At 37.9% G+C, this 23,129-nt stretch overlaps 1 protein-coding gene across 4 annotated transcripts in view; it reads right to left on the bottom strand.

The window, feature by feature from the left end:
* Positions 1-23,129, bottom strand: part of SCAF11 (SR-related CTD associated factor 11) — an 88,224-nt gene that overhangs the window by 3,404 nt on the left and 61,691 nt on the right. Inside the window, exons 7-15 of one of the 4 annotated variants that reach the window (XM_075551837.1) lie at positions 11,650-11,712; positions 10,203-10,261; positions 9,941-10,047; positions 9,123-9,224; positions 7,582-7,688; positions 4,049-6,967; positions 3,073-3,431; positions 513-731; positions 38-157 (exon numbers count right to left, since the gene is read on the bottom strand). In XM_075551837.1, the coding sequence (XP_075407952.1) occupies positions 38-157; positions 513-731; positions 3,073-3,431; positions 4,049-6,967; positions 7,582-7,688; positions 9,123-9,224; positions 9,941-10,047; positions 10,203-10,261; positions 11,650-11,712 (4,055 nt within the window). The remainder of the gene's footprint in view (positions 1-37; positions 158-512; positions 732-3,072; positions 3,432-4,048; positions 6,968-7,581; positions 7,689-9,122; positions 9,225-9,940; positions 10,048-10,202; positions 10,262-11,649; positions 11,713-23,129) is intronic. The other 3 variants (XM_075551839.1, XM_075551841.1, XM_075551840.1) reach the window with 3 other exon arrangements.

The raw sequence follows: 23,129 nt of genomic DNA, 5'->3' as shown, positions 1-23,129 counted from the left end.
TGTGTGTGTGCAGTGCCACCGAAGCAGCATAACTCACTTTATCCACTGCTTTCCGGACGATCTCCTTATACTCTTCCTTGGTGATGTCTTTATTTTGGTAAAATGGTTTAATGGCCAATTTTACCTCCTGGGCTGCTTTTTCTTGAATTTGCAATTTCTGATCAAAGAAAAATATATAACTGTTTATATAATTATTTAATTATGATTTGATAATTATATTTTAAAAATACATTTACTTTATTGCAAGAAACTCTTCAAACATTAGTGACAAACACAAAATTGCTGATAATAAACATAAGTAAAATGTCAAAAAAATAATTACAAATTATTATACCCAGCACTCACTGGGGCATCAACATATTTAAATGAAACCTTTCAAATACAGTATCACAATTTAAGACTACCAACAATAAATTTCCTTTACCACTCATAAAACAGAAAGTTGGTATTTGAAAATCATTTGTTTCCATCACATACAGAATGAGGTGGGCTGCTTTCACCCTTGAACTTGCCTTGTCTGTCTTGGAGCTATCTGCGCTGGCTTCCACTGTAACACTTACTTTGCTTTCCGCCAGTTTTACAGCAGCATTAGAGGCCGTGCTGTGACTCGAGGATGAAGCATTACCAGAACTTGCTCCCTGAACTGTGCCCACATTTCCTGGGGCTGCTGTCGGAGCAGGCAAGACTGGTGCACTCATGTTATTACTTACATGAGAAGCACTAGGAATACCCTGTTTTAAAGAGTTACCATTCAGTTAATGAATTAATTATACTTAATTTAAGTCTTATAGTCATGCACTAAAATACATTTAAAAAATACAAAGTAAAAAAAACTACCTTAGTACTTAAGAGAAATGCACATTTCAGGTTATTTACATCAAAAGGCCTTTTGACATGTACATATGTAAAATATTTATATAAGATGAAGAGGAAATTGATCTACATGCATATATTTATAGGTTTAGTATTAAGGTCGCAGATAGACATTGGACTTCCACTCAAGTACTCACGCAATGCATTAAATTGGCATTCCATGATGCTCACCTTCACAACAAGATCGCTGAAGACAAAGTGTGCGCATAAGCAAATGCGGTAAAGAAAGGCTGATGGTGCCCAGCTATCAAAAGATAAAGCATTTGGGGTCTTAAAGGCTTGCAGGTAAACAAGCAGCCATCTAGCTCAGAAGCAACAAAGCCCACATGGAAGAAGCACACCAGCCTGTGTGACCACGAGGGTAGAAGGGATCAGGTATCAGGCATCACAGAACAAAAAAATCTTATCATTGTAAATGAGGGGGGAGTGCAGAGTGGAGATCCAAAGCCCATCTGTACGCAACTGGACATCCCCTTACAGAAGGGTCACATGGAGGAGACGAGCCCGTCAGGGTGCAGAGTAGCAACGATGAAACATACAGCTTTCCTCTAGTTCTTAAATGCTTCCCCCCCCCCCACTATCATAATCCTAATTCTACTTTACAAATCTGGCTAGATCAGAGGATGTACACTGGTCCAGACAGGAACTGGAATCCAGGACAGATGATCCCTTCAGGACCAGTGGTGAGAGTGGCGATATCAGGAGGATGAAAGGAGGGTGGGGTATAGAGGGGGAATCGATTACAAGGATCTACATATAACCTCCTCCCAGAAAAGTGGGTGAAGGGAGATGTCAGACAGTGTAAGTTATGACAAAATAATAATGATTTGTAAATTATGAAGGGTTCGTGAGGGGAGGAGGGGGGTAAAGTGAGGAGCTGATACCAAGGGCTCAAGTAGAAAGCAAATGTTTTGAGAATGATGATGGCAACAAATATTCTTGACACAATGTATGTATGTATGGATTGTGGTAAGAGTTGTATGTGCCCCGATAAAATGATTAAAAAAAACACAAAAAACCTTTTGATGAAAAACAAATGATATTCTTAAATAGAGCCCTATTCAAATATGTCAAAATGACTTTGAAATTATACAACGTGTGTATTGTAAAGTTCTGATGGTAATGCTACAAAAAGTAAATAGAAATTTTAAAACTATATTCTGCAAAGTTCTTTTAAAATATTAACTAAAATGGGTGTCCCTATTTGAAAGGTGGAAAAATGAGGCAGTCAGTCACTTGCTGTATGTAAATTAGGAGAACAAGGTGTAACATCTCCAAATTCTGAATTCACATTTCCTATTCTTTCTACTCTACCTTGCTCAGGATTCTAAGATTTCTGAATGTAGCTATAAAGCAAAGAAGTACAGAAGGCAGAGTGAGGTAAGTGTTGGGTTGCTAACTCCAAGTCCAGTGGTTCAAACCCAGCAGCCCTTTTGCGGAACAAAGATGTCCCGGGCAGCTTCCCTGGAGATCCACAGCAGCAGAAATGCTGTGGAGAAGTTCTCCTCTGGCCGACGGTGCAGCTGGGAGTCAGAATGACTGGGAGGCAAAGGTCTAGGTTGTTGCCTTTAAGATAAAACATCATCACGATATTTGTGAATATTCAGTTTGTATATGCTTTTTTTAGACACTTTCCTGTTTGGCATGATAAATTTATGAAAATGAAACAGACAAAATTGGATAATGAATAGCTTTAACTAACAGTTATCTGAACAAGTTTGATACTTTTAACTATTTTGTCATTAGGCGCCACTTCCCAGAAGACCCACACAAAAAGCTATGTTTTAAAAGCACCCACCACATGATTCTGATTTGGCTCATAATTTGGTGTTGGATAAGTGTTAGGCTGCTAACTATATGCGAGAAAGATGACTGGGAAGGTTTTCAACTTCAGAAACCTGATATAGGTTAGCTACAAAGCAGAACTGACTCAATGACAGTGGGGAATCTGATAACAAGCATATCTGTATATAGATATTAATACCTAATATAGAAGACATAAGTGTTTAAGTATATGGTGGGGTGTGTTTGCACATGTGCGTGGCCAGAGGTGGAGAACTAGTGAAGAACATTGAATAAGAGGAAGGCTTAGAAAGGCTTATCATAAACCCAAAGAAAGAAACAATTGTTTTGGATGCCAAGAAACCTATTAGCTATATTTTTACAACATTGGTTGAATTATGGTTGCTAAACACATACCTGCAATTGTTTCCCATCTGGTTGTGAAGCTGTGTAGTTGACTTGTTGGGATGGTGGGGGAGGAGGTGGTGGTGGTGGTGGTCCCTGAGATACACTGGCAGGAGCAGCTACCTGCATGACAGGCACTCCCGTGTGGAGATGCAAAGGTAGCGGGGGGTGCATGTTAAATGGATTGCGTTGGATGTTCATCAGAGGAGCGTGAACACCCACTGGATATGGGAACATGTTCATGGGCTGGTGTTGTGCATTCATTTGTTGCTGCATTACATTCACTTGTGCATTCACTTGTGGCTGCATCATATTTATAGGTAGTTGAGAACCATCACCTTGTTGGTTTGTTTGGTCTTTTAAGTTAGAATCTATCAAAAGAAAAAAAAAGCTTGTAAAAAAAATCGGGTTAAAAATTTCTTTAGAGATGATAAGAAATACCGGTTATAAAATTAAGAATAGATGAATAGACATGGTATACCCAAACTAATCTCTATTACTTTGTTTAATCTACCATTTCTAAATAACAGAGGTTGACTTTCTAACTAAAAGGAAATGAAATGTTCAAATAAAATTATTTTTAACAATAGCTAGCTTCACATAACCTTAATCAATGCTAACAAACACTCAGTAGCTCATAAAACTCACTGATTATAAAATTATTCATATAAAATTTAATTAGGTTACTAAATTAGAAGTTAATAAGATTTTGGTGTTTTTTTTCAATGTTACTAAACACAAAATCAGGAAGAAACATTTTTATTATTAGAAGAGTGACTTATTTGTATAAAAATGATCCAAAAAATTTCTCAAGTGCACACATTTGAAATAAATGCAATAAAGGTTAAATCCTGCATACTAACATCCCAAACTCTACTAAAAAAATAGACATACAAATTGGGCTCATTTCAAACCACACAAATATGACAGTAAGCTTATAATGGTTCTCTCTTGAAACAAAACAGCATCAGTAAATGGAGAATGTTACCTTGTTCAGTCGTTTCCTCCTCTTGTCTCATCCATCCAGACTGTGACCCTGAAGAATTCCTTCCTCTCCGTGAATAATAGTTCTGAACATCTGCAGGGAGAGTCTTTCTCACGGCCCAACTAGATGCAGACGTCCATCCTGAACGGTCTGCTGGTGTATCGAACGAGAACCCGTGCTCATTGTTCCGAGTATGGGGCTGTTGCTCTGCAAACTTGAAGGGCTCATTCCCTGAACTATTTGAATTCCCTGAAAGGGGTTTACGGTTTTGCCACCGGTTTTCACTCTGATCTGTGTAGGCAAAACCACCTCTGTAAGTGCCTCTGCCCCTGTTACCTCTACCACGATTAGACATCCAACCTGAACCTAAATTTTTATTCCAAGAATTCCCTGAATTTTCATTTCTGTTTTCTTCCCAGTGAGTGTCTTTTACCTTTTCTGGATTTCTGGTCCGTGGATCGGGCCCTGAATTTATTTTTTCTGTTACCCAATTAGGACAGTCATTTCTGCGTTTGTCAGAATTTAGATCATCAGCATCTGGACTGATGTCATTTTTCTCTTTTCTTGTATTTTCATTCTGTTTCTCTGAGTCACTCTTTCTGTAGCGATCATTTCCTCGTGGGCATCTCCAACCGTCATTTGTCCATCTTTCTTTCCACCGAGGGGAGTAACTGTCTCTATCATTTCGACCGAACGATGAGCTCTTGCTTTTTGTCCTGGATCTTGATGGTGACCTGGAACGAGATCTGGACCTCGACCACCTTCTGGTTCTCCTTTCTCTATCTCGATCTCTCCTCTGCCCCTCTCTATCACTTTCTCTTTCTCTGCTCCGTGACCTGGACTTTTCTCTTGGCGAGCTCTCTTTCACTCTGGATTGGGATCTTCTGTTCTCCCTAGACGTATCTCTTTTGGGGGAGAGTGAGTCAGATTTTTTGCCTTCCTTACTACTCTCTTTTTTGGGAGACCGAGAGTGAGAGCGCCTCCTTTCTCTCGCAGTGTCCTTTCTAGGGGACTGAGAACGAGATTTCCTTCGTCCTCGTGCTGGTTCTTTCTTAGGAGATGGTGACTGGGACCTTCTGCTTTCTTTCCCAGTGTGTTTCTTAGGAGATGGAGACTGAGAGCGCTTCTTTTCTCGTGTCGTTTCAGTAGCAGGAGACCAGGTTGTCGATGGGGAATGAAATCGAGACCTTCGAGTGCGGGGTTTTTTGCCCTTGTCTGCTATCTCTACTGGGCTTTCAGGAGGTGGACATACAGTTTCAATTTTTCCACTTGCAGGATCAGAAGGTGGTATATTCTTTTCAGAACTATGCTCCACAGACTTTTCATTCAATTCCTTTGCATCAGCATTCCCGGAAGCTCCCACTGCAGATTCACTCTGGTCACTACAGAATGATTCACACTCCATCGGGATTGTTTCGTTGTTGTCCTCGCTAAAATGCTTCTGGATCTCCTCAGAGTGTGTGCTAGGCAAATCTTCAGACGTGAGATGTTCATCCCGAGATTCAGTCTTTTCTTCTAAACAATGGCCTAATTTCGTATTGTCAAAATCATTTTTTAATAAATTATTTTCAGAGCCTTGAGTACTATTGAAATGTTCATTCCCTAGATCCTCACACTTTGAAATCAATTTTGAATCTTTGGCTTCAATGTGCTGAGTCAACTGAACCTGTGAGCACTCAGATTTGTTTATTGCTGGTACACTTTCACCATCAGGAGAGGCTAACTTAGGACTCTCTAAAAGCTCTTCTGTTTCTACTGTAGCATCTCTGTGATCAACAATTTCCATAATGGGACTCTCGTGTTTTTTTTCATTAACCACTGATTCTACATTCTTCAGGACCTCACCTACAGGACTAGATACAGGTTGGTGGACTTCAATTTCAGATACTGAGAATGTACGGAAATCATTTGGAGGATGATCTGTGCATTTATCTGTTTTTACCTCTAATTCTAAAGGTTCAGATACATCGTTTTGATTTGCCATCAGATCACCTCCTTTTTCACCTGTATTTTTAGAAATGTCACTTTCTACACACAGAACATCATTTTCTATACCGGTAATTTCAATTTGTTTAGTTGCTTCCTCCTCAACTAACACAGGATCTTGGGAAGAGGACTCAGAATAGGAAGTCTTTACTGGTTCCTCTGTATCAGGATCTAGGGAATAAGACTCAGAATAGGAAGTCTTTGCTGGTTCCTCTGTATCAGGATCTAGGGAATAAGACTCAGAATAGGAAGTCTTTGCTGGTTCCTCTGTGTCAGGATCTTGGGAATAAGACTCAGAACAGGAGGCTTTGACTGTTTCCTCTGTATCAGGATCTTGGGCGTAAGAGTTAGAATCTAAAGCCTTTGCCGTTTCCTCTGTATCAGGGTTCTCAATATGTTCTTCATGTGCATCTATATGCTCACTGCAACTTCTCAAGTCATTAGCAGACTTGTTTTCTTCATCTGCCTGCACAATACAAGTGTTACTACTACATTCTATGTCTGGTTGATGCTCTTTCTGTAACACAGGTGGTGGGTCAGATTCTGCTGTTTCTTCATCTACTGACTCACTGGAAGATGATTTTTCAGGGGGAGGTACAGAGCTCCGTAATTTCTTTTTCAGTAAAGGTGGTTTTCGCCCTCTTCTTACAGATTTTCGTTTTGGCGCCTGTCTTGTTTGTTTTTCTGACTCAGCTGAAGAGGAGACACTCACAGAAGCATTATTGCTATCTGGGGCATCACAACCAGGAACAGCTGACACTGGAGACCTCTGAGACTGACTGACTGTTTCAGATCTCATGTTACGTGCAGATCTCCTTGTAGGCGTTGTTGCGGCAGGTTTTCGTCTTGATCCTCTGGTATTTGATGCGCCAGAAGCTTGCTTCTTCTCTTCTCCTTCTTGAGTATGTGCTAATGCATATCCCTTGCAAGAAGTACCTAGTAATATTTTTAAAAATAAACATGTTTCAATATATGAAAATAGTTTGGCTTCAGCAAACTTCAATATGAAAAATAAATGTTTATAGCAGACTAAAATAAAATAAATTAGCAAACTACATAGGTACTAACATTTAAGTAATGAAGTGTTTATCAACTACTCTTTATGCTACTGAAATGAGTCATCATCACAAGTGGATTCATGAAGACATTATACACAGGAGGAAACATTTTTGCTCTGGTTGTTCCCACTTGCTTTGTGAGTTGGTACTTTATAGAAGCAGAGAGAGCAAGTAAAACTGACAAGTCATCCACAATATATAAAGACTCAAACTGTTTATTAGTAATTAACATGATGCTAGTTTTAAAAATTCTATGGTTTGGATGCTGAAGGCCTAATAGAAAGGAGACTTCTAATCAGCAGGTTCCATTAAAAAAAATTTTTTTAATCTTAAAGTTGTAATTTTTTTAAGTAAAAGAGATTTTCTACTTGAAAAAACTTGAAAGTCAAATCACTTTAAATATTTATAATGGCTGTGACTTTTTAATAAATATTTTTCAGCTTTTTACATGAGTTTGAAATAACAATTTGAAAATAATTTCATAAACATTACCAAAATTTTCTAAAGCCGTGGTTCTTGTTGGAAAAATAGTTCTTGGCAACACAGAAGAGCCGAGAGGAAGAATTTCGGTTTCAATATTCCAAGGTATAAAATCATTTCTGAAAATTTAAAACAAAGACATTGTTTTTTAGCTGATTTTTTAAAAATCTGCAATAAAGAATTTTAAATCTCCAAATTAAACTAGCATTTAAAACTGTTTTGGGCAAATGACTAATTCTAGAATTTCTAGATGATAGACTGTTCAAAGATGGATAGTAATCAGCTTCAGCTACAAAGGGGGAAAAAAAAGCATGCTTTACACTTAAATTAATGGCAAAGGGAGATAAGGGGCAATATAAAATGTTTCTTTAAAAAATGACTTCAGTAATTTAATGTTTTATCTTATGGCAATAATATTTGAAATTTTTCATTATTTTAGGCAATCAATATATAATTACACTTTGAGGCATAGTTCATATATAAAAAAATTACACAGAGCACAGTTGCATGGCTTTTGACCAATGTATATATCTATATAACCACCACCACCACCATAATCAAGAAATAAAACATTCGTACCACCCCAGTAAAAGCTCACCATACTCCTTTTTTGAAGTCTCTCTCCACCCAATCCAGGGAACCAATGACTAACTTCTATCACTGTATTACATTTAAAGTCCCCTGATCTAAAAACAATAGCTTTTTCAAAGTTCCTATTATCTCTGCCAAATCTGCTACGCTCTCTAAAGGTGTTTATTATCCAAACCCACGCAACTTTCAGTTTCTCCTTTCTCTACTGTACCTTTGTTAAATTAATAAAGAGTTTCTGGAAGCACAAATAGCGAGGTGACTGAGTACTAGCTAACTGGTGACTTAGCAGTTTGACACCACCCAGAGGGTCCCTGGAAGCCAGGCCTACCAATACACTTCTGGTAAAGTCACATACACACTATGGAAAGCATGGCTCTACTGATACACTTGGGGCTGCCAGAAGTCAAAATCAATTAATACTGCTATTATTAATTTTATTACTAATACACCTTCTCCTCACCTATCAACATGGTTAGGTTTCAAAGACCAGGACATTATGTAAAACTAGGTATTATGCAAAAATGGAGGATGACGATATCAGATTGAAAATGAAGAGTGACCTCCATTACATAACTGCCGAATTGGCATATAACTTTAGCCATCACAGCCAACGTCACTCTTGCTTCACACCTCAGTATTGGTAACTGCCAGATATATGTTGTTAACATGAAATTTGGGATAAGATAGTTTTTAGTGAGGAAAGGGTGTAATGAATTTCACCATTATGAGGGTCTCCTTCAAAGTGAGTTACACAGCAAAATACTTTCCAAGGGGTCTTTTACATCACAATTAATCTGAAATGCTGACTTTTAATTAGACATTTGAAAGACAATTTGCACAAAGCTTCCTTAGGAACGTATCTATTGAATAGTATACTCCTATGATAGATACTAATTATGAATCCCTATATTCATGTTAGCAGGTAAATACTTCAGTAAACAACAACCAAAAAGAGGTGTTACCTTCCAATTCCAGGTAATGTATCACGAAACCACGAAATTTCCAGTTCCTGTCTTTTCTGCCTAATCACTGCACTGATTTCATTGACTTCTAAAAACTCTGTACTAAAAGATAAATTTTAGACCTTTATCAGAATTTTTTTTTAAAAGTTCTGAAAAACAATTCGATTATATAAAAAACATAGCTGGGGTTTCCATGTGCAGCATTGTGAATACGATTTAAAAGAATGAAAACACTTTCAAAATGAACTCACAAATAAAGTCAGATCACAAACCCAAACTCCCTCATCTGATCCAAACAAATAATGCTTGCATTCTCATCTTAAATAATCGATTATTAAAAGTCAATTTAGACAAATACCCTCACTATTGAGAGAAATAATGTGAAAAATATTTCTGTCCCAGGGACTAAAGCTGTATCAAGCAGTTGACTGGTAGAAATTTCAGGTGCAACAGTTTCCAAGCTGAAAGTAAACATAGAAGGAAAAACAAAGAAATAAAGGTGGGCTATGCTTTATTAGGTACTGCCCCCACAACTTAACAAGTAGACCACTCTGTATCCCATGAAAAGCTTGTCTAGAACTCACCTTATTAACAAAAACAGCGCCCACTGGCATAAATAGTCACTGGGCAACAGAGGGGCCCCACAGAATAACAGGGTTTCTCTTTGCTCTTTCATGTTCCAAAAAACAAGGTGGGCTTTTCATAATTTTTATTTAGTGTTTAAATTTCTTTTTGAGTGCTTAAGTTTCTATCAAAAGTTGATTACAATGGTTAAAATAACATATACACATTATATATTAAAACTAGAAAATACTAACCAGTATGACCTATGGGTATTAGAAGATTCTCCAGTGTGACTACTAGAAGAAAATATATTGGAGAAAAAATTTCTGAAGCATTGATTTGTACAGTTTGATCTTCGAGGCTAGAAAAGTAAACAGTGATTATTGAAACAGCAGGTACATGTCCATAATAGTTAAGAATAGTTTCATCAAAATATCGCACATGCCTGAAGTACTAGGTATATATTAACTAACCACAGTGCTACTAAAAGAAACTTTTTTCTTCCTTTCAACAAACCTTATTTATCTTTGTTGTTCCATTTTTCTTTTCTCTGGCTCCACTGTAAGAAGAGTTTCCTACATAAAGACATAAAGGTACTTGTTACTTTGTCTAGTATCAACAGTTGCCAATTGTATAGCAACTAAAAATAATCACCACTTATCTTGACTTATATGTTAAGGTTTTAAACCAGTACGAACTCTAGCATATTGTAGAGAACGTTTAAATATGCAGATGTTTCATTTTAATTGAGTATATGCAGTTGTGTAATTTTTCTGAATGCAAATTTTAAAGGACCTTGTTAAAACTGCAGCGAAGGGGAAATATATGAGACAACAATAGAGAAATCTGGTAAAACATACTTAATTCTAGTCAGTATTTCCTGCCAACATCTACAAACTTAAACCACCTTATAAACAAGAAGTACATACAAAAGTCAAACTATCGAGTCTAAGCAGTGGACATAATATTCTTTAAAAAATTTTAATAAATCATTTTATTGGAGATTCTTACAGTTCGATACATCCTTAACAATGCATACATACGTTGTATTAAGAGTACGGGGCTTAGAAAGAAAACCTAAGCACTGACCAGAACTACCAAGTGAATAGGCGTTCACATTGGAAGGCAAGAGCTGCAGAGTAGGGGAGAAATTTGTTTGGCTTTTGAACATTTTGAGTTAGCAATTTTACCACTGGAAGCATTAAAGCAAAAAAGTCTGTGCCCCTCAGAGAAAGCTCCCTTTTGGGATGGAATATTCCAGAGAACCGGAGAGCTTTGTGTGCTTGTCATGGTAACACACTTGTATTCACTAACTGAGTGGAGATGGGCTACTCTGGACATATTCCACTGGTACCTTGTTGACATGGGCCAAAGACTAAAGAGAAGAAGAGGACGGGCTGGCTGGTCTGGAGCTTTAAAGTTTGTGACTACTGAGCCTATGGGTCAAGGCCTAGCCTCAGGGGCCAGGTGTTTGGAAGTGTGTATGGACTCCCACGCTTGTACCTTGTATCAAGTGACCTAGCATGAATGCTAGATAAAAAGACTTGACTCTGAAACGGTGCATAGAGCTGAAGTTCTGGTTGACGGTGTACTACATAGTGAACTCTGCTTATGCACGCTGACGGCCACAGGGCCAACCAGAGATGAAGACTCATAATATCAAGCTGTCTCCTTAGTCCTGGGTGGTGAAGGGCAGACAATTTAGAAATTGTGTATCTGAACTGAAGGATGATAAGGCACAGAGTGGCTGGCTTATAAGGTTTCATGTGTGCGTTGGGGAAAAGAAGGGGGAAGTTAATCCGTCAGTATTGAAGGGACAATGGCTCGAAGAGCCTGGGAGTGGCCTGCAGAGGCAGTGAATGACTTAGGAACATGGCTCTTCCACCCAATCTAACTCCCACTAGAAGACCTTTTCCTGCATGGGTTTGGTAAGAAAGTGGGGGAACAAACTGATGGGATTCACCTGGGAGTAACTGTGAACAGGATTCTGTGCAGTGCCATTCTGCTGCAGTGTAAAATGGGCCCCCTGAGGAGGAAGAGAAGGAGGGATCTAATTACCAGCAAAAGCCAAAAGTAGAGTAGATCTTCTGGACCTGAGATTCCTATGCAGTGAACCTCCTGGATCCAGAAAACAACTAAAACATTACTGAGCAGCAGCAGACCCAGGAGTCAGAGCATGGAACAGAATGCTGTACTTCCCAACCCACAGAGCTGGTAAAGCTGCGGGCTTTTTTTGTAGGACTAGGCTGGCTTGCAGAGTGAGATGCTTCTGGGCATTTAACTAGGGAAGTGGAGTTCAGTGACCTGGGCTGCAGTTTACTCGAGGGGGTAGGGGGATGTATGCCTCTGGGTACGTAATTCAGTGAACTTGGTTTGCTGAGCACAGACCTGGATGACTTTGGGTTAAGGCTTAGAGCAGGGTCTAATGTCTCTTTGGGCATTTAATAGACCTGAAAAAACTTTTAACAAAACCTGATAAAGGACCAGCCAATGACATTACAGCTTGGTAAGTGCTTTAATAAACTCCTTAATTAGGAATTTTGTCGGAGTTCTGTATAGCCATTGCAGTGGCTATTAGAACCCACAGAGGTAAGTAGAGAACTTTAAGACAACACAAAGGCCAACTTTCACCTTAATAGTAGACTAACTTCCTGCTGAGTTACTACACAATTGCTATTTGGTTAAGGCTATTGCCACTCTTCACATACATGCCACCCAAAACTATGTAACAAATTTAATTTCGTGTATGTGTGTATGGGGGAAGCTGGCTGAGTTCAAGTACTTTAGTATCTCATACCCTTAAGAGCACATCTATTAAAAATGAATGCTAGGTAGCTAATCATATTCTTTCTTAGAAACCACCATTTTTTTCTACCAAACAAAGAACTACTCTGATGGGGGCTGAGATGTTTTGATTCTGATTTCATTCACTCAATAGTTAATAAGTATGCACTGCTTACATACCAATCTTTCACTTGGTAGTCTACCTCAAAAAACCATCATTACACAGAATGGCTTCTACAGAAAGAACTGTTCATTCTCTAAGTGTTATATCTGATCCAAAACCTTTTCCACATTTTTTCTGGGTAATTACAGGATACCTCTTATGTCCATGTCAAATGTTTTCAATATTGATGAATTGGTCTAAATTGTTTCCTGGAGAATCTCCAAGTCCCCTTTGCCCCTACTTCCCCTCAAATTTACTCTAACCTTCCTTAGGACAGCATCGGGATGTTTTTTGTTTAAATTCTACCAAAGCAATGCATGCACATACTGTAAGAAGCAGAATAGCACACTTCTAAGCTGCTAAAAGAAAATCTATAGTGAATAGGACAATCAGAACACAAAGAGAATGATGAGACACCATGGAAAAATTAATGAACAATTTGTATAGAAACTGCCCAAAAGGAACCTAAGTTACTGTACAAACATTCACTAAAAAGCAAAAAATAACACGATATTTTTTTCAAAAAGAAGAAAGATAATCTATCGTGGTCATGCCTAGAATTCCCATTCCTGATTTTTGTTCCCAAAGGTGTTCATTAAATCCTGATTGTTCTACTTATGTTTATAGGTTGTTTTTGGATGCATCAATATTTGATACAGCAATGTTATACATTTTCAATAAACATTAGTAACAGCTAAACCAGGTAGAGAACTAGAATTGCCTTTCCTGTTATTATGGTTCATTACCTGGCATTCTCTTTTCATATATACCTACCATTAATTTAGCTAACTCTACAACAAAAGTCTCAATCTCCTCTCATACATTTATACTGATTAACTCATTTATTAAGCTTGCTCTCTACTTGCTTGGAAAGACTTTATCTTACTCCAGTCTGACTTAGTAATTCTCTAAAAGTTATTCTATGACTGCTCGTTGCCACCACTGTAATGATTTATCTTTTCCCTAGATGGAACTCATATTCTGAATCTCACAGAATTCTTTCCTCATTGTAGGGAAATATAAAGCATCCTCCAGCAGACGCCGAGAAAGGATAAATAGGAATTAATTTCCAAGCCTTTAGGTCTTTGAAAATGTTTTTATTCTGCCCATTTGACTGATAATTTGGAAGAGTACAGAACTGTCTGGATTGGAAATTATTTCCTTTGGACTATTCAGGGGACTGCTCTATGGCTGTTTACATTTCATTGTTGTTAGAGATCTGATGTCTTTTGAGCGTTTCAGTGTGATGGATTTGTACTGCTAGGTCCCTCTTGTCTCTGTTTTGACCTCTATCATGTTGAGGTGATGCTCAGCTGTTTGTGGGACACAAAAATACTGACTGGAAATGACATAAAGGGTGGTCAGATATTTTCAATTACTGAATTCCATTATAGGTTATCATGCAAAGAGACTTGGCTGTTTCATTGTTAGACTCCCAAATGTAAACATCTCTAAGTCTTTTCTCTTGAACAAGAGATTTCCTATTTTCTACTCAGGGGAAAATAAGCAAGACAGCCAAAGATTTCAGAAATAATCATTTGCTAGAGGTTTCACCATGTGCCTGGATTTCCCTCTCAATCATCTGTGCCAGAGGAATTTTATCTGTTCCAACTACTGACTCTAGAGCAGTGGTTCTCAACCTTCCTAATGCCGCGACCCTTTCATCCAGTTCCTCATGTGGTGGGGACCCCTGTGAAAGGGTCGTTTGACCCCCCCTCAAAGGGGCCACGACCCACAGGTTGAGAACCAACAAACTAGAGGACCGATGTGATTCCTATCACACCTTGCTTGAATCCCTTGTGTGGATAGATATCCAATTGTCTACAGATGAGCATTGGGTCTCCACTCCAAGCCCCCTCATTCTTCTATATAGCTGTTTGCTTTAAATCTTCTGATACCCAATATCTGATTCTGTCGACACCTCGTGATCACACAAGCTGCTGTGCTTCTTCCTTGTGGGCTTATCTGCTTCCCTGCTAGATGGCGCTTTTTAATTTCAAGCTCAAGCTTCTAATGTTTTTACAAATATCTTTTATTTGCTGTCTTTCCAGTTCTCTTTGTCTTCGTGGCATCAAATCTTTTCCTATTTATATTGCCATTTTATTTTACCCCCCTCTTTTAAAAAAAGATCATTTGATTGGGGGCACTTAGAACAATCCACACAACAATTGTATCAAGCATATTTGTACATATGTTATCATTATTGCTTTCTAAACATTTACTTTCTATTTGAGTTCTTGGTATCAGCTCCTTTTTATCCTTTCCTCCCCCACCCTATATTGTCATTTTAGTAGGGTCTACAAAGGATCAGAAAAAATTTAAAGCATTTTATTTGCTGTGATTAAACTGTAAGCTTGCCGTATTTTAATTTAGCACATCCCAGAATGATTCACGAACTGTTTTGAGGGATCAAAATGACCAAAACATAATTCTGTACAACACAAACCAGTAGACATACTGGGTTTATCGGCTAATAGTGGGCAAGTACACAATTAAAGTTTGATTGATTTCAAAGTTAATAAAGCCATAATTAAATAGATCTATCTACTTTGTACTTTAAAGGAGCCATGGTGACGTAGTGGTATGTTTGGGCTGCTAATTGAAAAGTCAGCATTTAGAAACCACCAGCCACTTCATGGAAGAAAAACAGGTTTTTCGACTCCTGTAAAGAGTTACGCTCAAGGCCACATGGAAGAAACACACCAGCCTGTGTGACCATGAGCTGTCGAAGGGATCAGGTATCAAGCATCAAGGAACAAAAAATCATATAATTGAAAATGTGGGTGAGTACAGAGTGGAGACTGAAAGCCCAATGGTAGTCAACCGGACACCCCTTACTGAAGGGTTGTAGGGAGGAGATGAACCAGGCAGGGTGCAGAGTAGCAAACGATGAAACATATAACTTTCCTTTAGTTCTTAAATACTTCCTCCCCCCCACTATCATGATCCCAATTCTACCTTACAAATATGACTAGATCAGAGGATGTACATTGGTACTCATAGCAACTGGAAACACAGGGAATCCAGGACAGATGACTCCTCCAGGACCAGTGGTGAGAGTGGCAATGCCTGGAGGGTGGAGAAAATGTGGAATAGAAAGGGGGAACCGATTACAAGAATCTACGTATAGCCTCCTCCCTGGGGGAGGGAAAGCAGAGAAGAAGGAGGGGGGAGACGTGGGACAGTGTAATATATGATAAAATAATCATAATTTATGAATGATGAAGGTTCATGAGGTAGGGGGGAGTGGGGAGGGAGGGGGAAAATAAGAAGCAGATATTAAAGGCTCAAGCAGAAAGCAAATGTTTTGAGAACGATGATGGCAACAAATGTACATATGTTCTTGACACAATGGATGGATGTGTGGATTGTGATAAGAATTGTATGAGCTCCCAATAAAATGATTTAAAAAAAAAGAGTAGGGGGGGGGGAAGTGAGAAAAAACGTTACATCCTTGAAAGGAAATGTTTAGAAAATGATGTATGAATTGTTATAAGTGCTGTAAGAGCCCCCAATAAAATCATCTTTTAAAAAAAGTTAAACTCTCGGAAACTTATAGGGGCAGCTCTACTGTCCTATGGGGTTGCTTTGAATTGGCATCAACTTGATGGCTGAGAGTTTGGTTTTTGAATATATACTAAAGATATGCCTGAAAAGGGGATACTATTTGTAAACAACATTACTGCTACCATCAGCTGAAACCAAAGATTAATATTCATTCCAAAAAACAAAGCATAAAAACAGGCAAAAAGTAACCCAGTATGATAACTCAGTTATCTAGTATTAGGAGATAATGAAAGTGACATTTACTTACACTGGTTAAGAGCTGCCTCTCTATTGAGGCAAAGGGAGGCTCGGAATAGCACTTTTTATGTAAGAAAAAGGAATTAAGTAGTTCATGTTGTTTTACCAGTCACAAAATACTTCATGGAAAACTGATACAAAATCCAAATAGCCTACCTTCCATGTACATTAGGTCTGTTGAAATTTGAACGTAAATTATTTTTCTGTTGTATACAGGGTTGCTATGTGCCAAAGCCAACTTGACCATGAACAGCAGCAACATTCATCAGAATGGTGCATGACATAAAGACAACTTCAGGTAGAAAGTTACTTATCTGTGTTCAAAGTACAAGCTCAGCTCACGTTCATCAACTCTAAAGCAGCCCCACAGCTCATTTTAAAGGCAATGTAACCATCGAGGGGGAAAATGCTCTAAAATTGATAGGGTAATGATTGTACAATTCTCCTGGATATGATTCAATTATTGAATTGTATAACATGCAAACTGTGTGCCAATAAAACTGTTGGGGGGGGGGGGGAAGAAAATATCCTTGATACTAAGGTCTCCGTTCAGTATAACTGGGTCAACAAAGACATGCTCATCCAACTAACTCCATCTTCAAAGGGTCCAAGGTCATTTCTCTGTTGTAAACGTTAATTACCACACCTAAATTTTGAGACAATTAAAAGATGTTACTTATAAGAGTTTTCTAGTGCGGTAATTTATTAAAAACAAATAAACTAACAAACCCTAAGAAACCTCACAGGGAATATAAAAATTAAAGGTTGAAACTCTTAAAAGGTTCTAATATCATAACTATGATTTATGTTCTTTACCTGAAACAAACAAAAGACAACCGATATTAGTTAACAGAAAGGTTAACTGAAAGTCAGAAGGGTTAACTGATCCATTAAAGTATCGAACAGACATTAAGCTATCAAAATGACAGTTGATTTTATAGTAATAAGTATCTTTGAGCTCAGAAGTGCATCCAAAGAAAGCTCATCAGACTAAGGCAATACTTAAGAGGTATGAAGGCTGCAGACAATCAATCATAAAGACAGAGGCTGGAGGTGGGCAATGTTAACAATGTATTATTATGTAAAAAGGCACTGGATACAAATCAAGACTGGATCACATTTTGGTGGGCCAAATCATTCTGTATGATCATAGCCAAGACATTTAACCTTTAAAAATAAGTTTAAAGTTTATGAAGGATATTGAAGCATACAGACACTTCAAAAATAGTGATGCCCACGGAGCTGATTTAACTACTGTTAACATTTAAGCCACTTTTGGTTTATACCTGCTTACATTTGTTACAGCTAAGGCATCTCACCCTCTCCCTATAATTTCTTCCAGCTTTCTTCCTTCACCAGAAGACACTGGCCCAAAGAAGTCATGTTTTCATTTATTTAGTTTTCTGAATCTGTTTCCTGTTTGTTTCATCTATAAAGTATCAAGTTCGTGAGCTCCAGGGTTGAACAACTAGTAAGTACTTAATGACCATTACCGGATGCGTAGAAGAGCCTGGGAGTACTAGCTATGTAGAAAACATATCATTATGATCAAGGAACTTAAACGTTGATTCAAAAGAAACAAAAATGTTTTACTAAAATTAAATTGTAATACTTAGAATGTAAGACCACATGCCACTATGAGGGAAAACTGACCATTCAATTCTCATAGCATTTTTTACTACAGAAAAATATGCATAAGTAGAAAGTGAAAATAGCCTAGATCCATGAAACTATACCTCACACTCCATAATTAATTAATGCTCAATTTTAATTTGTTTCATTATGAAGTAAAGCCAGAGATTATTTCATGCATAAAAATTTTGAGGGGGGGGCCCACTATGAGAAATGATGCCCCTCAGTGGCTAAGGACGATTCAGGGTACAGCACCGGAGACACAATATGGGAATTGCCCCTGAACTGATCGCACCACACGGAGGCAAAGCACTGGGGGAATGCAGCGGAACAGCAAGGAATGGAGTGGCAAGGTCCCCAGGGGATGCTGAAAGTGGACTTTGGGGCCAGGGCGTGGTGCCCCAACAGACTGGACTGGAAAACACTCCTAAGGGCCAGCAAACGAACCCTGAACTAACTACAAGCTTTTCTCTTGGGGGAAAAAAAAATTTGAGGGGAAAATAGCCTTAATAAATGTAAAAGTCCGTGTTAAATGTCAAATACTATGTTCAATATTCCCCATTCTTTAAACGTTTCAATTATCCTTTCTTTTCACACTGTTAAAATAGCTTTAGATCCATACTTTGTGAGTAGTTGAATGTTTCTTTCTCTTAATCTACAAGATCTTTGCTTATACAAATGAGACAATTGATTGAAGAAATCAGGTAATTTGTTTTCTAATATGGATTTTCTGATTGTAACCTCTCATTTCTGTCCCAGTATGTCCTGTAAATTAGTACTCTGATCAGTTATGATTATTTCCTTTTCACTATACAGGTATTTAATATCTGCTTTTGAATGCTAATGACTGCTGTTCTAAATCCATTAATTCACTTGGGTTTTGAAATGCAGTGATATTCAAATTCCACAGTTTAATTATTTGCTGAAATCCTTATAAAAAAGCTCCCCTTTATTATTCTAATATAGTTTATTTAGGAAAGGCAAAATAGCTGCTTGGTTCTTTAACAGTTCTCAAATTTAGTTTCTAGCACCCTCCAAAAATGACCATTTAGTTTATAAAGTAACATTGAGAATTCAAGGATTTCCCAATAGTTGATGGGTTGTAATAGCCAGTTATCTCTTTCAAATTTCCCCATTTTTGATTAATGGAAGACTATGTTGATTGTTAAATGCTTTCATTATAATCCTAGTAGTCTTTGATAGCTTCCTGGACCAATGTTTTTTTTTGTTCATCATTAATGGTAAATGGCCATTTTTCTCAAGGAAACCAAATTCTTTTAGTAAGAAGTGGGTTAGATAACACAATCTGTGCTCACTTAGACTTTTTATTTTGGACATATTGCAAGAGCTGCTCTGCTGTTATGGAGTGGAGAGGTAGAAAGGTGAAGCACTAAGCTAGAGTGAAGGAGAAGATAGTGTATTACATGAGGGAGAAGAAACAATTAAATAAATGGCAGGGCAGGGAAAGCTATTGAGAGTTTGGTAAGTGGTTTAAGCTGTTGAATACAGAACTGACTATGCAAAATGTAAACCTCCACCTAATTAAAAATATAAAGTTAAAAAAATGTCCCAAATTCATTTTCAGCTGGAACCTCAGAACAAGACTTTATATCTAGAAATAGGGTCTGTGGAGAAACAATTAAGGACGGAGATGAGAACACACTAGATTATAATGGACCCTACATCTAATGAGAGGGTCCTTGTAAGAAGAGGTGAACCAGAGACACAGAAAAGAAGGCCTCATGCAGGCGGAGGCAACGCTGCACTCTCTATTGGAGAGATGGAACTACAAGATAAGGGACTGCCACAAGTTGCTGGTAGTCTAGCAAGAGACCAGGGAAAACTCTTCCCAGAGCTTTTATTGAGTGTGTGTCACTGCCAACAATTGAATTTTGAACTTCAAACCTCTAGGACGAGAGAATACATCTCTTGTTGTAAGCCACTAAGCTTGTGGCAATTTGGTAGAGCAGCTTTAAGGAAACAGATACAGAGGTAGACATTTTTTTTTCCTGTTGTAAAATCAAATAACAAATAAAACGAATATACAAGCAAAATAAGTTAGTAAAGGTATCGCTAAAATGTTTTCGCATGTAGAACCACAATTTTTCAAATTAGTTCTCAACTCTAAGTTTGTAAAGGCCCATTTTTTGCACGTAATATTTTCTTCTGTGCTATTAACAGTGGTGATGTAGATTGTCTGCAGGAAATTCATAGGAGAATTGAATCTTGTTAGATTTTTAAGCTGACATTAAGTAGATTAAACCAAATTTTGATTCCTACTCAGGAATACTGATCTGATTGACTTCCCCCGAACTATTTAGTGAGGAATTGACTCAATGACAGTGAGTGAGTGAGTGAGTGAGTGAGTGAATCACTGCCATCCCTGATTCAGTGACCCTACATGTCTGAGTAGAAAGGCCCTTGTGGGTTTCTGAGACTGAACTGGTGGTAAGAACATGAAGCCTCGTCTTTTCCCCAAAGAGCAGGGGGTGGCTTCAAACTACTGATACCTTTCAGTTAGCAGCCCAATGAGCTCATTCTCTTTGACGTTTCAGACATTTTGTAGCAGGAGTCTTGATTTCCTGTGCTATTTTAGAATACTTTTTATCCAATTGTTGTTGGGTTCCATGGAGACAAGTTTGACTAAGAGTTATCCCATATGAAAATAAGTAACCATTTCTTTTCATTTGTCTCCACAATCAAACCCCAAGGAAGTAGCAGTCAAGAAATCAAACAATGGGTTACATTGGGAAAATCTGTTACAAAATCCTCCTCTAAAGTGTTAAAGAGCAATGATGTAACTTTGAGGAGCAAGGTACCTGACCCAAACCATGTTAGTTTCGATTGCTACAGATGCCGTGACAACTGAACAATGAGGAAGACTGGAGTGGAACTGGTGCATTTGAATTATGGTGTTGGTGAAGAATACAGAAAGAAGCACGAACTTCCAGAAGAACAAACAAATCTGTGTTGGAAAAGTATAGTCAGAATGCTTATTAGAAGCGAGGATGGTGAGACTTCATCTCACATAGTATGGACATGTTATCAGGAGGGACCACACTCTGGGAAAGGAAATCATGCTTGGTAAATTACAGCATCATCAAAAAGACAAAGACCCTCAACAAGATGGACGGAAAGAGGCTCCAACAGTGGGCTGAAACATAAAAGTTACGGGGATGACGAATTACAGGTACTGCTTTGTCCTGTTGCACAGAGAGGTGCTATGAGAAGCGACTGGACAACACCTCACAACAACACGAGGGAGTAAACGGTCTCGTGGGTTTTCTTCTCCCACCTTACTGCTGCGTAGGACCACATGGATCACTTTTCAGTTCACAGATACTTGACTACTCTACCATCAGGGATCCTTTTAATTCTATGTTACTCAGTCACAAATTACAAAGAGTATTTCTATCCAGCCTAAATGAAACCAATGACTTAGGGCATCTGACTTTACATATATATAACATTAGGTCACAAGTCTCAAACTATGTAAACCTTTGACAGGAATAATTTTAAAAAATAACAATTAAAAAATAACTACTCAATCCTAAATTGGCTTAGGAGGTTTTGTTTTTCACAGTCAGAATGGTAAAACAAAGGCAGAAATCAAAATGAATCAATATTTTTATATAAGGCCATCACAGGTTTAAGACTTCTCTCTCTAAAATTAAGAGCACGCAGGAAATTACATGAAGGAACTAGTGACCTTGAAATACATATTAGCAGAATGTGTGCAATATACTGTACTCTTTTACAGCACTAAATTTTCTCAGATCCTACAACTGCCAAGCAAAGTCTATTCATAAGAAAGGATGATAATCTATAGCACTGACATAGGAAAACAAAGAGTTTTGACATCTGAAATCCTTATGATTATCTAGTGACCAGAGATCAAAACAAACTACCTCTACTGCAATTTTACTTTACTAAGTGATTAGAAACAGAATCCTAGTAACTTGTATATTTAACCTAAGAAAACACTATTTCCAACCAGAGAAGAAACCACAAATAGCCATAAAGTATGGAAAATAATTATTATTCTCATTTAACTTGTAAACTCCCTATTTCTCACTCCCTAGCTTTGGGTAACCACCAATCTCAACTTGATGGATTTATCTGTGTGGAGATATAAATAGAATCACAGAATTTTTTTCCTTTTGTGTCTGATACTTCACTATATATGTTTTTAGAGTGCATCCATGTGGTGGCACCAGAACTTCTTTTCTCTTTATGGCTGTATGATGTTACATTGTATTTATCCATTCATTGTTGATGGATATTTGTACTGTTTACACTTTGTGACTGGTATGAATGAACATTTCTGGACATGCATCTGAGTAGATGCTTTCAAATTTCTTTTATATGTATAACGAGGAATTAGACCTGTTGGGTGAGACAGTAAGTAATACTTTGCATAGCTTTTTGAGGAAATGTCCAATTTCTTTGAACAGCAGCTCTAACATTCACAATCACACCGGCAACGGACAAGAATTTGAATTTCTCCACCTTCTAATATTTATTATTTTGTTGTTGCTCATTTGTTTCTTTTAATAACAACCATCCAAGCCAGTCTTATCGGGGTTTTTCTTTGTATTTTCCTAATGACTAATATTGTGCACGATGTTGCTATATTAATGTTTCATTTACTGTTAAAAACAATGAATTCACTAATTCTATTTAAAAATAAAAATCCATGATAATATTTGCTGTTGTTAGTCCTGCCCAATGGGTCTGACTCACAGAGACCCTGTACAAGAGAAGGAAGCATCGCCAGGGGTTATGGCATCTCCACAACTGGTGCTCTGTTGAGCCTATTGTTCCAGCCATGGTGGCAATGCATCTCCTTGAGTTTTTTCCTCTGTTTCACGGACATTCTACTTCACCAAGCATGATGTCCAGTTTCAGGTGCTTTTCTGTCCTGATAACATGGTCCAAAGTACATGAGATGAAGTCTTATATCATCTCTTCTAAGGTATATTCAGGACGAACTTCTTCCAAGACAAATTTGTTTATTCTTCTGAGAATCCATTGAGCTTTCAATGTTCTTTGAAAACACA

The sequence above is a fragment of the Tenrec ecaudatus genome, chromosome 6, assembly GCF_050624435.1.
Source record: "Tenrec ecaudatus isolate mTenEca1 chromosome 6, mTenEca1.hap1, whole genome shotgun sequence".
Taxonomy (NCBI): Eukaryota; Metazoa; Chordata; class Mammalia; order Afrosoricida; family Tenrecidae; genus Tenrec; species Tenrec ecaudatus.
Note: the sequence above shows the minus strand (reverse complement) of the source record. Positions and strands in the feature narration are given on the sequence as shown.